This window comes from Condylostylus longicornis, unplaced genomic scaffold, assembly GCF_029603195.1.
Source record: "Condylostylus longicornis isolate FDR11 unplaced genomic scaffold, ASM2960319v2 ptg000101l, whole genome shotgun sequence".
Lineage (NCBI taxonomy): Eukaryota > Metazoa > Arthropoda > Insecta > Diptera > Dolichopodidae > Condylostylus > Condylostylus longicornis.
Window position 1 is genome coordinate 88,671 of NW_026578069.1, and position 27,199 is coordinate 115,869.

The 27,199-nt window shown below is 22.2% G+C and overlaps 1 protein-coding gene across 2 annotated transcripts in view; it reads left to right on the forward strand.

The window, feature by feature from the left end:
* The window catches only part of LOC129614113 (RNA-binding protein fusilli), a 124,635-nt gene that overhangs the window by 22,418 nt on the left and 75,018 nt on the right, over positions 1-27,199 (forward strand). For both annotated transcript variants that reach the window (XM_055528506.1, XM_055528507.1), the window contains exon 2: positions 13,203-13,586. In XM_055528506.1, the coding sequence (XP_055384481.1) occupies positions 13,452-13,586 (135 nt within the window). In that variant the 5' untranslated portion in view covers positions 13,203-13,451. The remainder of the gene's footprint in view (positions 1-13,202; positions 13,587-27,199) is intronic.

The following is a 27,199-nucleotide window of genomic DNA, read 5'->3' on the forward strand; positions in this document are numbered from 1 at the left end:
ATATAAAAATAATGTAGGAGTCAAATCAGTGTTCTTTTATTGATAGGATTTCTCCATAAATGCGGTTAATAAAAATTAATTAAAATAAACTAATATTTGATTTTTATATAGTTAATAATATTAATTTGAATTTCCAATTTTTATATCAGTACGAGTTCTTAATGTACGACGAATGCTCTTAGTGTATCACATCAACTTATTTGCACTACAACCAGTCCATTTATTTATAAGTGTTCGCTTCATTTGTCCACGCTTCTTCGCCAGTTGGGTTTTCTTTTTCTATAAATTGTAGCTCCACCTGAAATCGTTCGGGAATATGTACTACAAAAATGTTTTTTGCATGCTAATTCTTCTTAAGCCATCACTTTATTTTGTATCATTTCATCAAGACACAAAACTTTTTTATGACTTTTATTTAAATCCGATTGCACGTGGAAGCTGTTTATAGCTATTGCTTTTCTTAAACTTATAATATTATTTCGTTTGTCAATTTTTTTTAGCACCAAACCCGACACATGGACTTTGTGTAGTATTGTTTGCCAACGATTAGCCAATTGCTCAATATTTGTTTGTGATACACCGCATATCGGCGGAACAAATCAGGTCTCTGACTCTTTGATATCGGCTCAATATGTGATATAAGGCGTAGTCTCTTGTCTCTTGTGAGTGTGGACGTTCGGGGTACTGAGTGCGAATCCCGGCGCCAAAGTAAGGTACTCTGGTGATATTTCTGGTGCTTGCTGCGAAGTTTGTGTGGCGTGTGCATGTACTAGTGAAGCAATTGCATTTCGTGATGTGATTCGGTTTTCTTCACTCTCTCGATGTAATAAAATATGGTAATTTTAATGTAGATGGCATAAATTATAATACCACGGTTTCTATGCCACTTTTTCATTCAGGAACTAAAAATATTTTTTCGATAATTTTTTATTCTGACAAAAATTTTTTTATACCATAAATCATAGCAAAAACTGAATATGTAAAAAAAAAATGGTAGTTTTTATAATTACGGCGTCTCATCATACATGAGCTTTTCTTTATATTTATATTTGACGTCGCCAAAAAAGGGGATTTAAGGCTAACAAATCATGTTTATTTTAATTTTTCCTCTCTCTTTTCTTTTTAAATTTTGAAAAACTTCTTTAATTTTAAACTGTTTCTTTGACAGTTAAAACATGTTTTTTTTTTTCAATTTTTTTTTTTTGGTTAATTTTCTCTTAAACCTATTGTTTACATTTTCCATATAATAATCTTGACATTGATATTTCAAAATATGTACAGCGCATTCACCTACGAAGTGTTTTAACGCTTATACGTGTAGAAATTTTTTTAACAATAAAAACATCTGTTTAAAATTTAAAAATGTCTTGTAATTAATAATCGATTTAAAAGTGTCAATCCATTAATAGTAAATTTACAAAAATAAAATTGTAAAAACCAAAAACAAAAAAAAAATGAGAGAAGTAGTCAAAAAGTATGACTAGCTTATTTTTCTTTATTAAATGATTAAAGACAGAGACTCATATCTAAATCCAAATATGTGTTAAACATATTAAAGGTAAATATGTTTACCTGTGTATTTATACATATGTTCATATTTTATAAGTTATTGAAGTACCTGTATGGTTTGCGTTTTATTTTTTAACAAATCTTTTACACAAAACATGTTCATTAACGATATTCTGGCTACTTCTACAACTTATTAAAAATTCTCAAATAAATTTTTTAATAATAAAGTACATGTATAAGTAAAATTTATAAGAGCGATCGTTGTTACTTCGAGTTCGAAACATAACCTTTATTTTTGAGCGCGCATATGAATATTTTTTATAGAAAATTACAGCAAAGGTGAAAAAATATAACAAACACATACACAAAAAAAATTAGTTTTTTTTTATACCTTTATAATCAATACATTTAAATAAATACTCCTACATTATATTATTGTACATACACTCGTTATGAAATTTATTATGAATTTCGAAAACGAGTACCTATAATATTATGAGATAAAATTTCAATTCCTATACAATTAAATTTTGTTAAAGTAAATGTAATTCTACGAGCATTCGTGTAATGGTGTTGATATATTTTATATCACCTGTATTTAATTTTGTGGTTTTCATAATAATTATCTATCATATCTGCTTTTTTGACACTAAAAGAGTTACCAGGTAAATTATAATTTTTTGTCAATAAATTTATCGTTAAAATTACTAACTTTAAAGGTTAACTTAAAGTTTCTCTCACATTATAACTCTAAAATTTTTTTTTTTTTAAATCAAAGTGACATTACCAATTTAATATCCTATATTTGTCCGAATAATTGAAATTTACTGAAGGATAGTAATTTACCTAAATGTAGATCAATTTAATTTTAATTGTCGATTAAGTCAAATTGATTTCAGATCAGCATTTAAGAGTTCTAACTAACATTACAATTGTATAACTTATTTTGATTAAAAGTAAAACCTAATAGAAGTTTGATTTCGCCTATAAATATACAACAAATTGTTTTGTCGTATTAAATATTAAGTAAATTTATTGATCAAAGAAATTCTTGCGTAAAAAGGAAAACGTTAATTATTTTCAGATTTTGACACATTAGAATAGTTTTAAATTCACAAAGCGAAGAACGGTAGGTACTACTCGTATAAACTACAAGCCAACGAGTCTAATTAAATACAATTAATTTTTTGTTTTCTTTTTATTAATTCATATAATAGAAGCATTACAAAATTCATTTTCCAGATAAAAGCACAAAATACTGAGAATTCAAGAATTTAAATGAATTAAAAAAAAATCATATGATTCATAAAAATGTTAAAATTTCAACTTCACAAAGTATTATAACCCTACAATTTACTCATCACTTTTTAGTGTCTCTAAATATTTTTAAGACAGAGCAAGAAAAAAAAAAATATAAAACATTTGAGACCTGTCAATTTATAAAAAATAGTAAAAATTCCTCAGGTGTTCATCTGCGTGAGGTGCTATAATTAACTATATGCTATGAATTTTAAGATAGTATTAGTGAGAAACAGTTACTTTGCTCACAAATACTCATGAAAAATAATCGACAATTCTTTTAGCTCTTACTCTCGTATAACAGAAAAATAAGAAACAAATTTATTACTTTTTCGTGTAATGGTAATTATTTGAATACTCGGAAATTTTTTTTTTCTTTTAGGCGCTTCCATACAAAATAACTTGTATTTTTTGATGTAAGAGACGCTAAAAAGAACTTTCTTATCTTTTCATTAATTTTAAATTCATAATAGAATGCCGCGTCATAGCTGGCACTTTTCCCTTTTTTTTGTTCTGTTTTTTTTATTTTGCATTTTGTTTTTCTTTTTTTCATTCGGAAATTTTAATGAAAATAAATTCCCGCATAAAACGTGTTTAAAAGTACTTCGTCCTTTTGTATTTGCTGCTTTTGTTTTATGTTGTTAAAACCATGCGACGTCACCACAGTAATTTATGTTCACTTCATAAAATTAAAGTATTAAGTGAATTATTTTGGACGTATTCCAGTTTAGTAAGAAAGTAGAGCGATAACATTTTTGATTTTAAATCGCTAATGACTTTTATATAACAAAACGAAAACTACTATATAAGGTAATATATTTAAGGTGTAATGCAGAAAGCCTTATACAAAAAGAAAACTATAACCATTATGACATTTTTGAAAGTACATTCAGAAACATTTAATTTTAAAGTATTTGACAACAATCAGCATTTTTCGCGATTTAAAATGCATTTACTATTGCGAAGAAGCATTTACGATTTGATGCCAATTTAATATATTGGACACAAATCAACAGTTTTTAATTGTCAATAAAGGCGATCATCACAGATAAGTGAAAAATTATAAATAGCAGGTTCATAAATCGTAAACTTATAATTTCTCTTTTTTTCTCTTAAAACTGTGAATCGAATATTTCAAACGCCTTTTAAAATATAAATTCGTAGATAATTTATTCTGTTTGAAGTTTCGAACTACAATAAAAGAACAAAGTAATAATAAAAAAAATAAATAAATAAAAGAAATGAGAGAAGGTGACACGAAATCAAAGACGCCATTCAAATTCAAAATAGATGCAAGATTTATTCTTTACACAAAAAGATTTATTCGAGAGATACCTATAGTGAATACAGAAATGCGAAGTGGAAATTAAATAAATAAAAAAAAAATAATAATAAAAACTGTGGTAAAAAATAGAAAAAAAAATATAAAATAAAAGTATAACGACCTTGTTTTAATGACGTAACAATAAAATTTTATTGAAAGGGCGCTGCTATCAATAAAAGGAAATACTTATAGATATTGTAAATTAGATAAACATTTTGGTATAAAAGTGTGCATAATGTATGGGAGTATAAAGATATTTTTATGTATATTGCTTTAACCCCTTTTCTCCTAGTTTTTACCAAAAATTTTATGCATTTTTTGATCTTGATATCTACAAAATATTTTAGCTTTTTAATTAACTCGCTACATCTTGTTAAGTAACTACTTATATATTCTTGTGTATTATGGAGATTTTGTTTTCACATATATTTAACCTATTTAATACAATCAAAGTTTAAGATATTTACGCAAAAAAAAAAACAAGGAGAATTGAACTTGTTATACAACTTTTTATTACCGAATTTATTAATTTTTGAAATTATTTACAATGGGCCACTTTTTAAAAAACAAAAATTTATTAACAGAAACTTTAACTAACTTCATAATTTGAGATTTGGGTGTGTTTTACTATATATATATAAAATTCATTTCACAAGCTTATGAAAGTTTAAATGGGAAGATATTTTAATAAATTTCGCAAATTTGCAAATTTCTCTCGAATTCAAAAGAATCATTTTATTGTTGTGTATAAAAAAAAAATAAAACTGATAAATAAAATTCGTTACCAATATTTTGGCAAATTCGCCATTAAAAAATTGATTATTGATTGTAAAAGTCAATAATCTAGTATGATCAAATTCAAAATTTTTACAGCTTTTTATATTAATTTCAACCTGTTTTATTTAAATTTAATTTAATTTTTGCAGAAATTGTAAAAAATTTCTGAGAAAATATCGTCAACTTCAAAAAAATTTTAGACAATCTTAAATTCCTTTTCCAAATTTTTATATTAAAAGATATAATTAAAAGCATATTTAATTTATAATGTATAATATTCTTAGACAGACCGTATAATATTATAATATGTGATCTTAAAATTATTAACTTTTTTAAATTTTATGAAAATATTACAAAAAAAGTATTGAAATGTTGCAATTTTCCCTGTAAATTTTTCGAAAATTACCTCATAATTCTTCTCATAAATTTGCTTTACATAATGCTATAATGTAAAATTCTCTACAAATTTTTTGACGATTTCATGAATATTTCATGATTTTTTAATAATTTTTAAAATATTAGATATTTAAATAAATTCTTTTAGACATTTAGTGGAATGTATCACTAATTTAAATATACTAAACCAATACTAATACTTCCAATAATATTACTAAAAATTAAAGTATATATGTACATTGCATGCAACTGAAACTAATATTTGTCGGTTTTAAACTACATTTATGAAAATTAAATGTCGCATTGTCATTAACTTGAACTGAAAATGTATGAAATTCAACAAGTAAGTTGTTGAAAAATATTTTTTTCCCAAACAAAAACATTTATATAAGGGGACAAATAATTAAAAAATAAACAATTTTTTTTTTGCATAAAATGTTAAAAATTATCTTTTATGCAGTATACAAAAAAAATTTTTTTTTCTGATTCGTTATCGAAGCGTTACATGACATTAACATAACGTAATTATTTGAGGGTTTTTACTTGCATTTATTTAAACTTTCTTTTGGCTGTATTATATATTTGGAAATATTTTAGAATTCAAAGAATCATGGGAAATTTTTTTTGGTTTCCTAGCAGGTTTTCTTGTATTAAAATGCACACTTGTTGTAATAGTATTATCGTGCCAGTATACTTGTATTTGTTTGATCAAAACATTCTTATATTGCATTTTGTAGTTGAAGAATTGTCACGCACTGAAATTCTCAACAATCAACTGTGACGTAGTATTTAACTACGTACATGTGACGCTAATACATCAAAATCTTTTTTGAAATTTATAAATTTGAAATTAAGAAATAAAGTAATTTCAATTTCATTACGTACTCAAAACTTAATTAGATAACTACTTATACGTTTAGGGCCTGAAGATAATTGTTCCCATTAGAGTTAAAATGTAAATAATAAAATACCATAAACAATTAAAAATTCCCATATATTTCCCTTTTTAATTCATTTTTAACCCATATTTATTTTAATTCACATTTATTCACTGCGCGAATTACACCTGAAATTTTTTCTTATTTGAATTAATTTTATTTGGTTTTCATGTAAATGTTATGACCACCTATTGGTTACTATTCCAATTCCCGCAGGTAATTTGTAACATCTTAGCCAAAATCATAATAATAACAAAAGTGAACAAATTAGAAACTTTTTGTTTTTTATTTTCATAACTCATTTTAAATTAGCAATTAAATAATTTTTATATTTAGCTCTTCTTTAAGTCATTTATTTTCATGTAATTAACAAAATAATGTTAGAAAGAAATTAGTTAACTCACTTAAGATATTTTGTAATTAGCATTTAATTAAATTTTATAAAACAAAAACTAAAAAACAAAAAAAAAATTTAAAACATAATAATTAAAAGTAAATCGCATAAATGAAAACAAAAAAATCATAAAATTTAAGTAAAATAATTTATCCAAAAAAATAACATTTTTTGTTAGGACCGTCGTCTATTTAATTACAATATATTAAGTAGTTATGTTTTATTGCACCAGGTATAAGTTTCAAATTCAGAGCATATGTTTTATACCTTTCCCATTATGCACATATACATATATATGTGCATAACAATTTATAAATAATGTCGCGTTTTTTTTTTAATTAATAGAAGTGAATATTGGTTCTTTCCAAAAACAGTCACTCACAATAATTAGAGTTAATATAATAATGAGACAAGACGAAATTAAATCATAATATTACGATTTTATAATTCAGTAATTTTTTGGAATTTCATAAAATTTTGTAAATGACCTCCAGAAATTTTAAACACATTTAAAATTGTGCTTATATTTTTATATTTTACATATTTATAAATTTGCTAAATTTTACATATTTATATATAATTGCTAAATTGTAGTGACGTGCAATGATCCGAAGGTAATGTGGATCGTCGTAGATCAAGAGTATTCGTTACTCAATATTCAAACAAAATTATGAGTACAAACTCTTTTTATATCTTAAGAAATTATTAATACGTAAAAACATATGGATGTATATTTCCAAAATAGCAGTACTAGAAGCTTTTTATTAGCATCAGATCTGAAATAGTTTACTTAAAACATCTTAAAGCTGATTATAACCAGCTCTTTAATATTTTCATTTTGAAGCATTCGCATTGAAATAGTTTACAAAATGTTTCATTTATTTGTGCACAACCATACGAATGGGTAAATAAAAATAATAAAATAAAGAATATTCACTTACACGTTTCTTAACACACGCAGAGTTTTAAATAAAAACCAACAACAGCAAAGAAAGTTAATCCAGATTGTTTTTAAGTTTTCATTTTTTTCATTTTTACCACCATTACCACTTATCCAAACTGCAGGTACAGCCAAAAAAACAAAGACAAAAATTATATATGCTATAAAAGATTTAAGTAAAATGCAAATTATAAAATTAAAAGAAAAATTGTTAAGGAAATTTAAGAAACTATATTTTGTGTTTCCTTTCATACCTATGCCTAGGGGATATTTAACGTTTCTTGTTTTACTTAATTCCTATAAGATATATTGAATGAATGCAGAATTATATAAAAAGAACTATTTGCAAACAAATAAAATAATAATTAAAATGGAAGAAAAAAATTACTTCCGGTTTCTGAAGTCTTAATAGTTAAATTGAATTGTATGTAAACGGTGCAATTTTGAAATATGAAATGAAAATTATTTTATTCTCTACCAACTATTAATGTTATAATGTAATGTTAAATGGTCAGTCATAATTTCATAGCTTCTGAATAAATCTTATTTACTTACTAATGTTATAAAGTGACTAAATATAGTGATTATATAGAATAGAATATATGAAAAGAAGAAGATTCTGTTTATTTATATTTCCTGTTTGATTTAGCTCTAAAAACAAAATTGCATCTGTTAGCCATAGTACTCGTATTCTATTATAGCATACCCATGTATGGAGAATAGAATTCTATGTGATAACTTGTGAACAAAGCCAGATTAATTTTATTAATTTTTTATTAATTAAACTAATGGCAAAGTTTTTTTTCAAATATTTAAAAGAAATTGGTATACATGTATGAGTTCTTTTGTATAAGGTTTAACATGATTAACATAGAATAAAGCAATAAAATTTTACTAAATTTTAAAGCAAAGCAATTTTATTAAATTCTGTGTGACGTATGCCTCACGTGAGTCTTGTAGCTTATTTTGGGTATTATTGTTAAAGCGAAGTATTGTTATTTACATCCAATGAATTATAACAGTTTTGACAGAAATTTTGAATTTTTTCGCAGAAGTTGTTTAGGTTCTGCAAAATAGCTTTTTGCTTAATAAGAGTGTTCGGTGTTGGAACTTTTGAATATCATGAAAATTTTTTTAATTATAAATATTACATTTTAATATCAAAAACTTCTTCAAAAAAATCTTTTAAAATCTTAAATAAAATTCCTATAGGTGAAAATTTCTTTTTTTAAAACATATTCCATTAAGTATGTAAAAACACAAAACGTGCGAACGTGATTTTATTGCAAAAATTTTGTAAATATTTGAAGATTTTGGAAGATTATTTGTATATCAAGGTTCTCTGCTTTAAAAAAAATGTTGCGTTTGCAAAATAATGAGGTAATTGTAATTTTGTGAGTAACATTCTTAGTTGATTTTATCATTTTGTTAGCTAGAATAAATATAAAATAACAGCAGTGTTATAGGATACCTCCCATAATTGTTTTTAGATTAAAATCTTGTTAATATTTTTAATGTTTATAAAAAAAAAATTTGAATATTTCATGAAAAAATTGCTAAACCATACATATACATAAATGTCTTCACGTATGTGAAATTGCGCGTTTTAAGAAATTTTAACGTTAATCTCTGTTTTAATATCAGCATAACACAGTACATGAGAAGAGAAGAGAAATTTACCCAAATTTATTAATAAAGCACAATTTAAAGAAATTGGGGCAAATTATACACCAGGAAAATGAATTTCTTAAAGTATTCGTGCATTTGATTTCTAGACAGAGCAATTGCTTCAATTATAATCATGTTAATCATATTGTGTAATTTTCAAATAAATTTATTCAACTTCAAAACCAATTTATTAAATTAATGTTATAAAATTTAACCGTAATTATAACAGTTATTAAAAAAAACAAGATAATTAAATTAAACTTTAACATATACCAATAAACATATGTCAATTTATATTATATATTTCTTAGTAAAGGAAATCAATGATCCTGCATAAAGGATTCATTTGCAATTGACGTAAGTCATCATGATAATTCATAAAATAATAATAAGAATTTTATTTTTACAGAATTTACCAATTTATTTTTATATAAAATTTTATTTTTACAAATTTAATTTTAATTATTATTACAAGAAAAAAAAAATGTAGAGCTATTATATGACGTCCATTGTGTTATACCAATTCGTAGTATGACGCAAAAGGAATACTCGTGTATGACACTAAATAATATAATATTCTGACATTTTGACATCAATAAAAATTTTTATAAGTGATATTACACGTACACATATTGTTTATAAATATATTGTAAACTTATGAACGGTATTGACGCAAATATTTATTTTTTTATAATAATATTTATAAACTACATTTTTATTTAAAAATTTAAAATGTTAATGGTATACTTGGAAAATTGTAACAAAATAAGCAAGAAGTCTGCGGTTTTCCAAAGCATATTCCAAACACGAATTCTTTTTAAATAATCTTTAATTTAAAAACATAAACGTCTAAAAATTTTTAATAATTAATTTTAAATCTAATTATATTTGAATTTAAAACATTAAATCTATAAAAATTTCATTGAATTTTAATTAAAATCATAATCTTAAAATTCATTAATGCATTTTGGTCACGACAATTCAGATTCGGTTTAGTTTTTTACCTTTTGCTTTTGGTAATGTATGAAATATGCATTTTTCGAATGTTTTTAAACATATTCAACATGTTTTACTGGCAAAACTATGAGAGATAAAGGAAAATGTTATATGGGTTAACTTTTAGATCACATTGTAGCGTATCGAACAAAAACAAAAAATAATAAACAACACAAAAATGCTGGCTTTGACGTTCTCTATCTCGAAAAGCATGGCTCATATATTAATTGTGCTTAATTGATTGTGAGATCAAAAATAAATAGCAATTAATCGTATGTAAAATTTGCTTCGAAGTTATACTCGTTTATCTGGTTCCTTTTTTTCAACGGGCTATATCTGCCACCTTATACGAAACAACCTGTATAACATTTTAACGTAATTATAAATTATCTTAAAAGAAGAGTTTTAACATTTTTAATATTTTGGGCAAACAAAAATTTCACTTAAAAAATTTTATTTTAATTAAAATTTTATTTTTATAATTTTATGTTAATTCTATATAAATGCAATTGTAACTATATATTAATAAAAATTTAACATAAAAATTCACTTTCTAGTTTAATAAAATTTATTAAAAAAAAATTTCTGTAGATATTTTTTCATTGATAATCTTGGGATTAAATGCGTATTAAATTAATTTGTTTTATTAGACTAAGAACTAAATGACAATTAGGGTACAATTAAAAGAGATTCAAATTTTTTGTTTTTTTTTTCGGAAATTCAAGAAATTGATAATAAAATAATTTTGGTCAAAGTGATTTTATCAAATAAATTCCAGTATAAGAGAATAATAAAGTATATACGAGTAAAGTAGACTCTAGAAAAAAGTTACTTAAGTTATGAAAATTAAAAACATTTTTATTACACTCACATAATGTAAGTATAAAGATATAAAAACAAGAAAATCTACAATTTTTTTTGGAAATAAAGAAAATAAAAGTAATTAAAAGAAAGAGTATGTACGCAAGTACTTAAGAAGAATGGTTCAAAACAAAAAGAAATCAACAACAACAACGCAGACACTATTTTAAAACAATAATAAACAACGTTCCGCCATCACAAATGGCATTTAAATTTTAATAGAAAAATTTTCATATAAGTAGAAAATAAATAAGAAAAAAATTTAAATTACTAAATAGTAATAACGATGATGACAGTTTGTATCAAATTATAAGTCACGACTTTTATATTATATAAAACATTGAAATAACTTTCAAAAAAAAAAAAAAATACTTTCAAAACAAAAATATGATCTGTTAACCTGTTTTTATTTTTGTTATTTTTGTTTTTGGAAAGGGTAAAATAAAATTAAAGTCAAAGTTAAAAAGAAGTGCCAAAATAATTTAATTTAAATGATTTCAAAATGAAAGAATTCATAACATTTTGTTTAACACTCAAGAAAAAATTACAAACATAATATATGTGCCAAAAATACAAGTGAAATGTTTATATGGCAACTCTATATAAAAATTACAATATAATACTGTAAGCATTGTGATACCGTAAGAATAGAAAATTTTAAAATGGTGTAATCAATAATTTTGTTTCTTTAATAAATTTGAAATTAGTATGACAATTAAAATAATAAAAGATCGTACTAAAATCTCGGATTAAATTCGTAAATAAATGTAATCTCGAATTATACAAAAATTTTAGTCCGATTCGAAATTTAAAAAAAAACGCTCCTCATACTCGTAGTAGTTGACTTAATTCTGGAAATCGTTGTATAATTTTAAATGCGATTGGAAGCCAAATTTAAATTTAAAAATATTTTAATGAAAAACTAGCAAGTAAAAATAATTCTGACTGACATGCCTTTGACTATAACCTCCTACCATATAACAATATTATTATTAAGTATGATAAGAAATATTATGAGTCGAGTTATTTTGGTATTTATAATCGATTGCAGTGTTAATTTAACAAATTAATCGCAATAATAGAAAATTATCTTTATTAATATTATACTGATAGGTGTTGCTTAAAGAATTGGAAATAAATATATACAAATCATGAAATTGTAAATACATATAATATATAAATTTAATTATAAAATTCAATATTATTATTTCAATATTTTAAATATTGTCACTAATCGATTTATTAACTAATTTACTCTTTTCTTTTTTTTCTTTTCAGATACACAAAAATAAACAACTCATTGCAATTAAAAAAATATTTGTTTTTTCACATATAACCTCAAACTTTAATATTCTATATACGTTAATTGTTATACATAACCCTAACCTCAATATTATAAATCAAAAAACAAAAAAAAAACTCACGGAAATCAAAAAGAACTACAAATACACTTAATTTCTATATATAACAAAAAAGAAAATATGTTCAAAGATCATCAATTAAACTCTAATTTTAAATTCAAAATTTTTACTCAATATTTTTTCTAATTAAAAATTATATAAAATTAAATATAACATGTTATTCATTTTAAATTATAACACATATTATAATATTTTTTAATAAACAATTTAAATATGTTTCTTAAATAATATTAAATTTTTAATTATTCAATTGAAAAAGAAATTATTTATAATTTAAATAACAATATATTTGGTCTATTTTAACATAAATTTCAAAAACAATGAATTAATAATATTATTATATATTATAAAGATATTAAAAACTAATATTGTAAATAGCTTACGAAATAATAAATTATAATTTGCAAAGATTTGCAAATATTTAAAAAAAAATTTTTTTTTAGTAAAATATTTTTAGTTAATTACAGTGTATATAATTAATCAAACTTAAAATAATTATAATTTTATTTAAAATAACTATTTCAATTAACAAAACTATATAGTTAAATCTAATTATTAAAAATTAAGAATATTAAATTTTATTACATTACATGAAAATCATATTATGTAATATTATTTTAAATAGAACATTTATTATTAATTAATAAATTTATAAAATAATTATCAATTTTTTTTATAGTTATTGATTATATTAACACTTAAATTGTAATTTAAAAAAAAAATTTATATTAATTGAAAATATTAAACTATTAAAATTAGCAATATAGAAGCTCTATTTAAAAAATTAATATAATAATATACATGATTATTATATAATAAAGGAAATTATTATTTAATTAAATATAATTAAAACATTATAAAATTAAATTATAATTGAAATATATTGAATTAGAAGTGTAAAAAGAAAAATTAAAGAAAAAAAAAACAAATGACTATGCAAGTGCCGGGACATGTTGTTTCGATGTATGTGGCCACATGTGGCAAAAATGGACCAGATTTGGGATCGGATGAAAAAGAAATTATATTACTTGTCTATGTAATAATTGATGCAGCAACTGCACAGGTAATTGTTGTATTTTGTTTTTTTTTTAAATTTATACATAATATGAAACCATATAATTCTAGTTTTTACAATTATAAAATTTTAATTAATTATATTTAATAATTTTTGAAAGTATATATATCAATGTTACGAATAAAATATGCTTTGCAATAAATCTATATAATATGTCCTATTGTTCCTATAAATGTTAGTGATATTTAATAGTTGCGTTTAATTTTGAAACCTTATTCACTGGAAAATAAAAAACATAATCTTCAATCTAACATAAATTGTGGCAATAGACTTATATAGACTTTTTCGATGTAGTTCTAAAGCTAATTTAAAGCATTTAGCAATTAAAATTATGATGTTGCGTGTTACTGATTTAGTCACTTTATTGTTATATCATAGACGCCATATCAAATATTTCTTTTTTATATACAAACATTTTAATATCTATACATTTTCTATTTAATTGTTAAAAAATTTTTAATTGGTAATCATTAATCAATAATTATATTCAGTGTATTTTTCAAATACTTATATATTATATTTTAATTAATTGATTTGAAATTCATTCTATATAAGTTTTAGTTGTCTTTGAGGTGCTTTATACTTTATATACGCCCATATCATATAATGTAAGCAATTCATATGCAATTTTTAATGTTAAAATAAAAGAATTTCTTGTCTTTACCAGTATACTTTCCTATACAAAATCTGTTTATGTTCGTCTTATTCATAATTATGTCTTTATAATTTTATATTCTCATATACGAGTATAAATATACCCCTGAAATATTATAATGTATGTATATAACAATATACGCATATTATAAATACATAAATGTATAATATTTTTATATAATTAAAATCCACTTGTAAACTGAATAACAACCAATAAAAAAACATATTTTTATAACAAAAATATTTGCAATATATGTCATACGAAGAAATGTCAGTAATATGTCAAAAATGTTATTTATATATGTGAAATGTATGTATGCTCAAATTAACATTCGTAATGATTATTTACTATTCGCAACCAAATCAAAATGCAGAAATTTTTTTTTTCAATTAAAAATATTCTTATGAATATATAATATGTATATATATACATAATATGTATAACAAAATAAAAGTTATATACATATTAAAATTACATATTTGATTCTACACAGTATAGAAACTTGAAATACAATATTTCATTTATAGATAACCAATGATAAATTAAAAGGAAATCGAAAAATAAAAAATGTTTGCTGCATTTTTTTTTTGTTTTTTGATTTATAAAATTCTAATTGAATGAAATTGTTTTCTAATTGCAGTTTATATTTCTACATACATATATATATATATATATATTGTACTCGTTTATATAATATGAAAATAAAATATAATAATGACTAGGCGCTTTTTAAGAATGAAAAAACAAGAAAAAGTAAATAAGTAAATCAATTCTTAAATAATTAATCTATAATTAATAAAAAATCTATCAATTTTAATTTTAATTAATTATAAGCGTTTAAATTGTATTAAAATAATTAAAATATTTTTTTGATTTGAAAATAATTTATATTTTAATATATGATATTAAATAATAATAAATTTTAAGATTGCAATATTATAATTGAAATACGAGTGTGTACCATATATCAAGAAATCAATTTGAAAATATTTGTTAAAGAATTTTTGAATTTCTTAGAACCTATAAGTTATTGGGATAGCAGCATATGAATGAATAGCGTTTTTTATATAATTATGTGCGTATGTATGTACGTATGTCGTTTCATGATAAATCATTGTTCTATAATATTGTAGATTTTCGATTTTCTTTAATCAATTTCTAATTTTGAAGAACAATCTTTCTAATTATAGATTATTTGAGTTCGCTCATCTCTTGTTGAATTTTGGGTAATTTCGATCAGATTTAAATTTTATGTGTTTGAAATATTTAATTTAAATTCAATTATAATTTAATAATTTTTAATTTATTTTAAATATAATTAATTTATTATTTAATTTAATTTATTATTCCGTTTTTTATACAAATAAATTAATTACTTCCAAATTTTCAAAATTATTATTCAAAACCAATTCTATACGATTTTTGGATTAATAAGCTTTTTATCTTCAATTATTGGAAATTTTGATTTATATTTCCAAAATTATTACTGATACCACAATTCTGCCTAATATTGTAATTGAAAATTTAAAAATTTTAATATGCATCCCGATTTAATAGATAATAATTAAGATTTTTAAATTATATTGAGTGTTTTATTGCATCATTATTCATATGCATAGACACAACATGATTTTAAGATGCATGTAGATACATGAATTGTAACATTAAAAAAACTCAAAAGTTTCTATATGTTTAATTTTATTAAATCGAAAAAAAAAAACAAAAAAACATTTAAACAAAATTATTTTAAAAAATTTTGCACAATTTTCAACATTTGCCAATGAAACATCATTTTTGCCAAATATATGAGATTTTATCTTTGCTTTTTAAGAGAATCACCTTGATAATTTCTTTTTGTATATGTAGCAAAAAAAAGAAAACACTGTACGATTATTTGTACAACACAATAGGAATGTCCTCAACTTCTCATACATTTGTATACATATGTACGTAATATGTACATATATAATTTAGTTGCATATTCAATATACATATGTGCAAACATACGTACAATCCTGAATGTGTTTGAAAATTATAGCCGTCAGGTTTAAACAATTAATTCGTGTAATAAATTTTTTTTGCTTTTTTACAAATTTTACTAATAAATTAGCGGAAAACAAAAACAAATTGTTATTGTCTTTTAAATTTTTGTTTTTTTATCTTTTCAATAAAATTCTTTGTAAGTTTTTTGTTTTTTTTTTTTTTACAAATAAACAAACAAAAAACCAAAAGTTAATAATATTGATGATGATTACAATATAAAAAAAAAAGAAGCAAAAAAAAAAAAAATAAAAATGGTGTTGATAATCATCTCTTGAACAACAAAATAAAGGTGATTGAACCTTTTCTATATTTCAATGTGTGAATGTATGAGTTATTGAAGAATAAAGTAATGGGGAGCTGAGAAAAGGCTTTGCAAAAAAAAAAATGGTAAATCACCAATAAAAGTTATTTTTGTTTTCTATTCTTTTCTCTATTTTATATGCGAATTCAATAATTACTATTATTGCTTTAATATTGCAAAAAAAAAAAAGAAGCGATAAAAAACAGCAAAGCTAAAGCGAAAATTGGCAAAAAAAATAAGAGAAAAATAAAAACTAAATGCCTTCTTTTTCATTCTGTTTATTGGCATCGCACTTTTTTTTTTATATATAGATAGATATATACTCTCTCTCTCACCTGTTGTAATTTATTATTATTGCAAAAAACAAAAAGAAAAAATTATAAAAATCAAAACAAAGATTTTGGCAAATTTTTTAGCAATATTTTTCGATTTTATGGCAAAGCAAAATTTTAAATTTATGAACTTGAGTAATGATTTTGCAATTTATATCGAAAATTTAAGATATACTTTTATAATTACATAATGTTTTTGGTAAGTCCGATATTATGTACTTGACTGTTTTGGTTAGGTATTTGTTTTTTGAATACTCTCCATGCCACTACTATTATAACATGCCATTACCATTAATATTATGTGTTACAAGTTACTATATACCATTCACAATAAGGTTATTGCTTCTATTTTGCTCTTAAATTCATAGCAAATTACAAATTATGCATTTTTATTTAAAATTTTTAAAATCTTTCATTTATAATTCAAAATGGCAAATTAAAATCAATCGTAAACGTTATAGCCAAATAGTAAAACAAGCATAAAATAGAATCAAAATTGCTCTGACTAAGTTTTGTATATAAACAAATCTTCCTGTATATTGGACCATTTTTTTTTTAAATCGAAAAAAGTCTCGAGCTTCGAATACAAAAATTAAATTTAGTTTATTTGGCTAAATAAATAAACTCTTAGAAATTTAAAAACATTCAAAAGAATTCCATAATTTAGGAATATTTTCCTATTATTATTGCCTTGAGGCATTCAAAATTAAAATCTTAGGTGTATACGTACATATATTTGGTATAATATATACGACGGAATATAGTAATGTATTTACATTCACAATTATACAGATTCATAGTATACATAAGTATTTTATAAAATTTTGGAAATTATTACTTGTGAACTAGTTTTTAACATCATAATTTTATAATCCGCATTTAAATCACGGCAATAATATACAATATTTTTAGTTTGAAAAAGCTTTTGTCAAAAATTCAATAAAAATTAATTTTTTTTTTTTTCGATTCATTCAACCAAAAATCCCTATAGTATACCAATTATTGTTTGTCTTTTGTTTACATTATAAATTTGCGTCAATAGAATAAACAAGTTTATATTTTATAGAATATAGAAAATTAAACAAGTTTAATAAAAATGTTACTTTAGGCAAAAATTCAAAATAAAAAATGACTCATTAGATAAAAAAAATATTTTATAGAATATAGGCATATTTCGTACATCATATTATTTCTCATAAATTTTATAAAGAATTTGCATATTTTAAAGATGCTTCCTCTAACAATAAATCATATAAACTACGATGATTTTATGAATCCCTATACAAATTATCAATTAAATAAGTAGTAATATATTTAAAAATCATATGAAAATTATATTTTGTTGCCACTTCAATAATTTGTATAATACGTAATATTTATAATAATAATTTGTGTTAAAAATAGACATCAGCTTCCTCAAATGGTTCACCATATATGTTCATACCGGAATATTTAACAACTGCTATAATTCTTAAGTTTTCTTCATTTTAAAGGGTTAAATATATTTTTTTTTTTAATTACAAATCTTGAAAAGGTTTAAGAAAATTTAAATTTTAGAAACCTTTCAAGATTTAAAATTTTTCGAAATTTTTATGTTATGAACATCTGACCACTTGTACGTGTAAATTAATGTTAAGTTTTTTATTAAATATTTGAATTTCAAAGCTTAATATCATCTATATAAGTAAAATTTTTAAAATGTCGTAAATGAATTACAATACCATAATTTTCTTAAAATAATTCAACGGAACTTGCTTTCTATATAATTCATAATTATAACCTTACTTAAAAATATTTATTCTTACCATTGCATAAGACCTTTCTATTACCATAGCCATAAAAATTTACCTTAAATATTTAGTTACAATAACATATATATTATTTTTATTCGATACTTATTTAATTTAAATTTTAAAAAAATTTCTATATTTATTAATTAAAGTTTGTATAACTATAGCTTAAAATATTTATAATTTTTTCTATCATTACTTCAAAATTATAACTAAATCTTGATATATACTTTAGTTTTGCATATATTAAAATAAGGGGAGAATTGTATACCCTGCATAAATTTATAAATTTATTAAATTCATTATAATCTAAATCAAAGGTTAATTAAATTCTCATTTCATTTTATTTCACTCTCTATTTATAAAATTTATACAAAAATAACAACAAAAAGAAATACAGCATTAGCATTTTACATAAGTGTTTATATTCTAGACTCAAACCATTAAAATAAATCAATAATATTGATCGATCGAACACTCTGCAATTTCAATGCAAATCGTTTTTCTATTCAAAAGTGAAAATATGTATAAATATTAATTTAAAAAAAAAAAAATTTATGATATAAATTTTAAAATATAATTAAAAATAAAAACGGATCATTAAAATAAAAATATATTGCGAGTATACGAGTATAGAAAAGTAAATAAAGCAGTCGCTATCCAGCCATAGTGGCGTAAGTATTTTTTAACCAAAGAACTTTATACGGCCCACTAAGAATTCATTATAACGAAAAATAAAAGAAAAAAATAAAACAAAAATTTATAGGAATTAAATTGAATAAAAAAAATTGAAGAAAATTAAAAAATGGAAATTAAATTCGAAATAAAATTAATGAATTTTCATGAATTTTGCTCCGGCCATTCGTTTATTTAATTTTTTTTTTGTTTTATTTTTAATTTAAAGGTTTTAAAGGTTTTAAACTTTTATATGAATTTATAAATAATTTTTTTTTTGTATAATTTTCTTTATTTTTTTAAATTTAAATATTTTTCAAGCCTATCAAAACGAATTGAACCATAATATAACCGTAAATAAGAAAAGACAGAAAAAAAAACGAAAATTGTGACGCAAGAAAATTTCACCTCTAAATTAATTAAATGAATTTTCTGTATCCCTACACATAAAATATAAACATAAGTACATATAAATAACCTTAACATAAACCATAATATTGGTCAAACTATAGGCTTATATTGGTGTTAAAATAGATTGATTTAATAAAAAGAAAATTTAAACGAGAAACGAAAAATTACTAAAATTATGATTTTTTTAGTGAGTTAATGAAAATTTCAGTGAGATAATGAAAAAAAGTAATAATTCTTTGAGTTTACACATTTTATTAAGGCCTTTGAAAACGGGACGTAGAAATAGTTTTTGTGCTATATCTCCTGTGTCATAAAAGATATTTTAACGGTTAATGTCCTCAATTAAAGCTTAAGCAGCTAGAAAAAATTCTGTAAAGAGAATTTTGGAAAATTCGAAAATATTCATGAGCAATTGTCGGCACAAAGAAAGTAAAAAAATAAAAGATGAGTAAAATTGGAATTTTCCCAAAGTTCGAATGCTTGTATTTCCGAAAAAAAACATGCGAAGCCAAATAAACCGCTGTTATTTATTTAAAGCCTTCTTAAATTTCTTTCGAAAACTATTTGTTTGAAACTTCTATCTTTTTCGAAACGGAAAATATAAGCAAAAAACCTTAAGTATGTTAAAATTTCGTCAAATTTTCTTAAAATCCCTGTAGCTCGGAAATGGTTCCAATTTAACACTATGTTCTATATAAAAATGTTACTCACTTTCGATCCTCTACCCGGTGGTATATGGCTCCTAACTTGTCAGAGAATCACCCTGTATAAAACTTTTGGTTTAAAATTTATAGTTTATAAAATTGATAACCAGGTGGCAACTTAGTAGCAAAATTATTTATTATTAGAGTTTTATTATTTTATCGCAATATTTCAGTACTAATTATTGTATATTTACCTAATATTTAACAATAATATAAATATAAATCTTGATTATACAATTAAAGAAAAACAAAATAATTAACTCAATAGGCATACCATCGTAAGATTGTTTATGTACCTATTATTGTGTATGCGCTGATTGAAAATCAAAATATATGTGTTAGATATAGGTACATATATACCTTTAAGTCTATTAATTAATTTAATTAAAAAATTAAATAGAATTTCAATCATTATAAAACAATTTTTCTTTTTATATTTTATTTTTATACACGAATAAAAATTAAAAAAATTCTTCATGTTGCGATAATAAGCATAGCAAGATTCATTAAATTTAAATTCTTGAATTTCGTCCATTAAATACTTATATATATATGAAAATTCTCTAGCTTTCAATCAACACAAACCACAGAAAAAAAACAAGAATTCGAAATTCATAAAATACCTATATTATTTTTGATAACATTGTCCGAGTGACTCCATCTAAAGCGTCCAGTACATTTTATGTACATATAGTAAAATTCATTTAAAATGTATGATAAGATTTTTAATCCCCATCGAGAATTGTAAAGATAAAAAAAAATACTGGTATATGATAATAAATATTATGTTTTTTCCTTGTTATTATGTATAGGTACTTTTATTGATTCATTAAAATTAAATTATCACACCTAGTATATTTAAAGTTTGAAACAAATCATTATTAGCCTTTATATTATATGTAAACATTTAATGACTATATTTTATATTATTTTTATTATCCGACGATTAGAATAGTTATTTGGTTGCAGTAATTGTAGATTGTGGTAGGGAATTACGTAAGATCATGTCGTACAAATATTAAAGTTCGAGAAAATGAATCATACAAACTACAATTGATTTATATATAGGTACATCGATTTTTGTACTATTTCTTTGAAAAACATAATATTATTTCATATATATATACAAATTGTCTGCTTAAAATCTACAAGGTTTTATCTCTAACAAACTGCAAAAATTAAATTAAAAAAATCTTAAAATCTAAGGGGTAGCATTTTGTATAACTACGACAGACTTATGTAAACGCAGAACCTTTTACTTTTCAATACATTACCGCACCATGTCATTGTAGATTTTCATAATTCGAGGCATACAATATTCATGTACATATAACAAGCCAAAAAGTTTATAATTTATGTATTTTAAAGTATATAATTATATGTATGTACAAATCTGCAACTTTTCAAAATTTCATTAGTCATTGGAGTAATAAAGGTCAAAACAGACACAATTAACAAGCGCAAATTATTATGATGTCATAATTATACTATAAATTTATAACATAAAAATAATAAAAATATTGTAAGGGTTAGTGGTTCAGATGGTATTTTACGTACATATATGCAATGTCTGCTTAATAATTTTGCTTTACAACTTATGCAATGTTTTAAGGTTATATTATAATTATAAAGAAATTATTTTGTCAATAATTGTAACAAAAAAAGCGATGAAAGAGGTCAAGATTAAAAAAAACGCGACACAAATGTATACGTAATCGTCTGTCAATTAAAATGAATCTAAAGTAGAGCGAAATGTCGCAAACTTTACTACTTAATACTATATATACACAAATTTGCTCTAATTGTATATAAATCGCATTATCAAGTTAATTAACTATATATTGCATTAGAAAATGCGGCGAATTCACGAAAATTTAGTATTTATATAAGAATATGTGGAATATATACAAAAGTATATAATTTATTAAAATTAAAATGATAATAATTTAGGCTAACCCCATCATGAAGTTCCATAATTTTATGGTAATATAAATAAATTAATAGTGTTCAATTGAGAGCAATTAATTTCTGAAATGCTTTAGAATATCTAAAAACGCTTTAGAATAACAATGTCTAAAATACGTGTGGTTCGTTTGTTATTTGTTAGATTAAAATAAGTAATTTTTTTTTTAATTATTTAAAATATCTTTTTTAAAATTTCGATCAAATGGTATAAATATTCTTATTAAACAATTTTAAGTGCTAAAATATAATTAATTAATTTAACGTTTTATAATAGACAATTTATGTGCCTGTCTACATAAAATATGTATATATAATTATTCTGCATCCTTGTATACTGCTTTGGATATAAACCTTCAATTTTACTTTTATATTAAAATTACAGGAAAACGTCATTCCTGTTAAATAGCAAAGTTAATTTAAAAAGAAAACACCTGTAATATCGCATTTAATTTTTATATAACTCCAATAATTCCTTAGCTGCTGTTTAAATAAATTTTTTAATAAAATTTTAAAAGAAATTATATTATTTTATAACTTAATGAATCCAGTTCAACACAATTTGCGGGTAGTTGTTAGTATGAGAAAATTTAACTAAGTCATTTAATCTCGTTAGGCGATTTAAATGATGCTATTTAAATAAATAAATAATTTTAAAGTGTATTTCCCCAATAAACTCAATATTAAATAATTATATATTTATTGGAAGTTATAAAATTTCATTTGAAGTATATATACATATGTATATATATTATAATATTAATATTTATGTAATAATTTCATCATTTCTTTTCTCCATTATGCAATTTTATGTAAGGGTATAAAGATTTTTAAATACATTTTTAACACTTAAAACAGGTAGTATATTATAGGCTTATTATTATTTAGCAATAAAATTTATTGATTTTTACATTGTAATATAAAATTTTACGAAACTAATTTCTTAGAATTATATATGATACACCAATATATGGCTCGCACCAAGTACAAATATATAAGAACATTGTTTATGTGAATAAAGAAACAAATAAAATATCATTTTATTTAAAGAATAAATGATAACGAAGGATAATAGCATAATTTAAGAGAAGGGTATCTTATATATGCAAGACTAGATACATACATATACGAGTATAAATTTTCTATTATATTCTATCCACAGCAAGTCAAGAAATATCATAAATTTCATTTAAAAGTTTTCATTTTAAATTTATAAACTTTTTTATAAATTATTTAGCTTACACATTATTACAACACTATTATTATTGCTGCAAGTGTTATTCCAATATTGTTGCAGAAAACAAAAATCAAAATAGGAACAAATATCTGTAATCTATATGTTTTCATACTTACAAATTAATTAATTTATTATATAAAAAAACCAAGAGGTTAAATTTGTTGGCGGAAATACAACGGTACACTTACATAATACGTGTATATATGAAGATAAATTGTCAATAATTTAGTTTTTCATGCAGAGAATAAATTATATTTTTATCCACAAAACATCTCCCATAAACGTAATATTTCAAATAACATTAATGCAGGTGTTTTACAGTCAATTACAATTAATTGTAGTATAACACATCAAATTTTAGTAAGCTTTAAATACACATATACAATAAATCACTGTCAAATACGATTAAATTGTGTGAGGTGACTGTAAATGCAAAAAAATAATATTATACGCGCTGTTCACTTTTCCATACATTTTGCAGAATAAGATGCAGAATTTTCTCATATATGTATATCGAAAAAATTTTAATTCTAATTGATATAGATTTTAAATTTGAATGAAAGAAATTACAAATTTTAAAATAACAAATGCTACTCACAGATTCCAAAATGCCAAATTCAATACATGATATTTTCAACATGCCGCAAACTGAATTAACTCAACTCTCAAATTAAAGGTTAATTCTTAATGTATTTACTTATGAATTATTATTTTCGTCTTAACTCAATTTTTCCCATTTTGTATTGTTGGATTTTTAAATTACTAAAATATTTTTTTTTGTATATATTGTATACTATAAATCATTATATAATCCCATATAATAAAATATACTTATATACATTAAATTATTTTAATGAAATTCCAATTACTAAAGACTATATGATAGCTAACTTTGTAAACATTAAAGATAAATTATGATAATCCTTACAAAATTAAGATGCATAAGAAGTACATGCAAAATTTTATTTACTTAAAAGTAAATTATACGCATACATATAAATAAAATTCTATATTCAATTTAATTTTAAAGATTTACTCAATTAATGTCACAACAATTTCCAACTATAAACTTCTATTCAAACTATAAACTTTTGGATATAAATAATTTTTTTCTTTGTACACATATTAGTGCATATATTGCCTCGAAATTTGTGCAAATATTGTTAAAATGCAAAAAAAAAAATATTAAAATGAATGTGGCATGAATTTTATTCACACATCCTTAATAAAATATTGTTAATTTGTTGCCAAATGTTGCTATATATCGGCAATCTATGTATATAAATATAAGTATGTGTGCATTTTATAATTACAATATCGTATTCTGTTGTATGTATGTATGTTATTCCATTGAGAAGTGAGCCAATCACAAGTCTCAAATTATTTTTTGTTTTTATTATTTTTATTTTAATTTTTTAACTTGAATATTAATTTTACTTTTACGCCTAGTAAACGATTTTTTCTTGTTTTTGTTTTTTTTTTTTTCATTTCTTAAAATGTTCTTATCGAGAAAATGAAATACAAATTGTTTTTTATAACTTTATGCTATATTTTTGCTGTAGATGTTTTATTTTTTATGCGCATGTGCATAATAATGTAATCTGCAGTATTATATTGGATTTTTTGTGTATTTATTGTAACGTGGGCGGTAATATACTAAATTTTTTTTTGTAATACGTTTTCCCTGTGGTATTTGCTACCATTTTCTAAATAAATAATCATTTTCATCTTTATTATTTTTATTTGCTATGGAATGCTGTTTATTAGAATATCGTTGCCACATATGCTATAATATTTTGCTTGTTGCAGCATCAATACAAATATTATCATGTGTTTTTTCTCTGTGTATAAAATATGGTTTTACAAATTAAACAGAAAATGTAGATACAGAAATATTTTTACTAGAAATCGTTCTGGTACTCTGTTAATCTCTAATTTTGTATAATATTTTATAATATTTTTTAAGGAATATGCGAAGAGGCATACAAAACATTCGTATACATATTTTTGCTAGACACTATGTTTGTCATTAAACCATATACCTGTACAAGATATATATTTATGTATAATTTTGATATTGCCCTTATATTCATTTAGTGTCTGCCAGTTAATATTTAATCCATATTTAAACTTGTAATTATTTAATTACAATATTTTATCCGCATTAAAATAAAAACAGGTGGGAAAATTGGAATTAAAAAATTAACCAAAAACCCTTTGGACGTCACTGAAAATGCCAACTGAATTTTTAATTTCGGTAAAAATCCCGATTTGCCAATCTAAAAAATTTTAATTAATTTAGTTTTAGGATCATATAAAATATTGGAATTTTCATAAATAAATTTTAATTCAAATGCTTTCGCTATATTAATTGGATGTACGTCGTTTACCTTACCTAGTTAGTGATAGCCGTTCACAATTATCATATAAAATTTTGTTTTTGATATACAAAGGTAATTTTTGATTTATATTTTACGACATAATTATACTAAATGTCTCATCTACGTAATCATTTCTTAACTATTATTATCTAACACTTAAATTTTGCATATCTAGGAATTAATAAACAAAAATATAAACAACTTTTTTTTCACCTTTTTGTTTGTTTTTTAATATGAATATAGAAATTTAAAATCTAGACTAACAGGAAGTAAGAATATTATATAAAATACTTTTGAATTTTCGATTTTATATTATTATAATAACTTTCATAATATCTGTTATTTTAATAAAAAAAAAGTGCTAAGTCAAAAAAATAGGTTTCAAGAGGATTAATCTTGAATTTTGAAATTAATTTAAAGATGAGGGCTTTTTATAATTTATATCAATTATTCAAAGTCGAATGGGATACCTAGAACAAGTTTTGTGAAAAAAAGTGTAAATCAGGCAGAAAAAGATATTTTCAGACAATTGCAAATTAGGTGTCATATTTCCATTTAATTTTGAAAAAATTTTCAGAATTCCTAAACTAGTTAAGGTACGTTTACTGAATTTTGGCAGATCATTCTTTTTAACAATGACGATTGCTAATTTTTTACAAAATGAAGAAATGGATTTGAAACAGTTTTTTTTCTTAAATTCATTCTATTTTAAATAAAAGAAAGACTTTTAAATATGAAAAAAAAAACTTTTTGCTCAAATAATTTAAATTATAAACAAGATCATAGAAGTGTTTTTGTTTTTATTTACAAAAAACAAAACCAAAACAATTTTATAAACAGCTTAAAACATTTTATAATAAACGTTTAAATAATTAATTCAAAAATTCTTGACTTCATTATTATAAAAGAAAAGAAAAAACAAATTCAAGTTGTACTATTAAAATATAATAGTATATAATTATTGATTCAATAAAAATGAAAAAAAAAACTAAAGATAAACAAGTTTTTTTTTTATAATTCGGGGAATTTTATATTATATGTATATTACAGTTATTTAATTAAATATAACACTACAGTTCCTAAGTTGTTATAATTTTTAAAATATTCTTT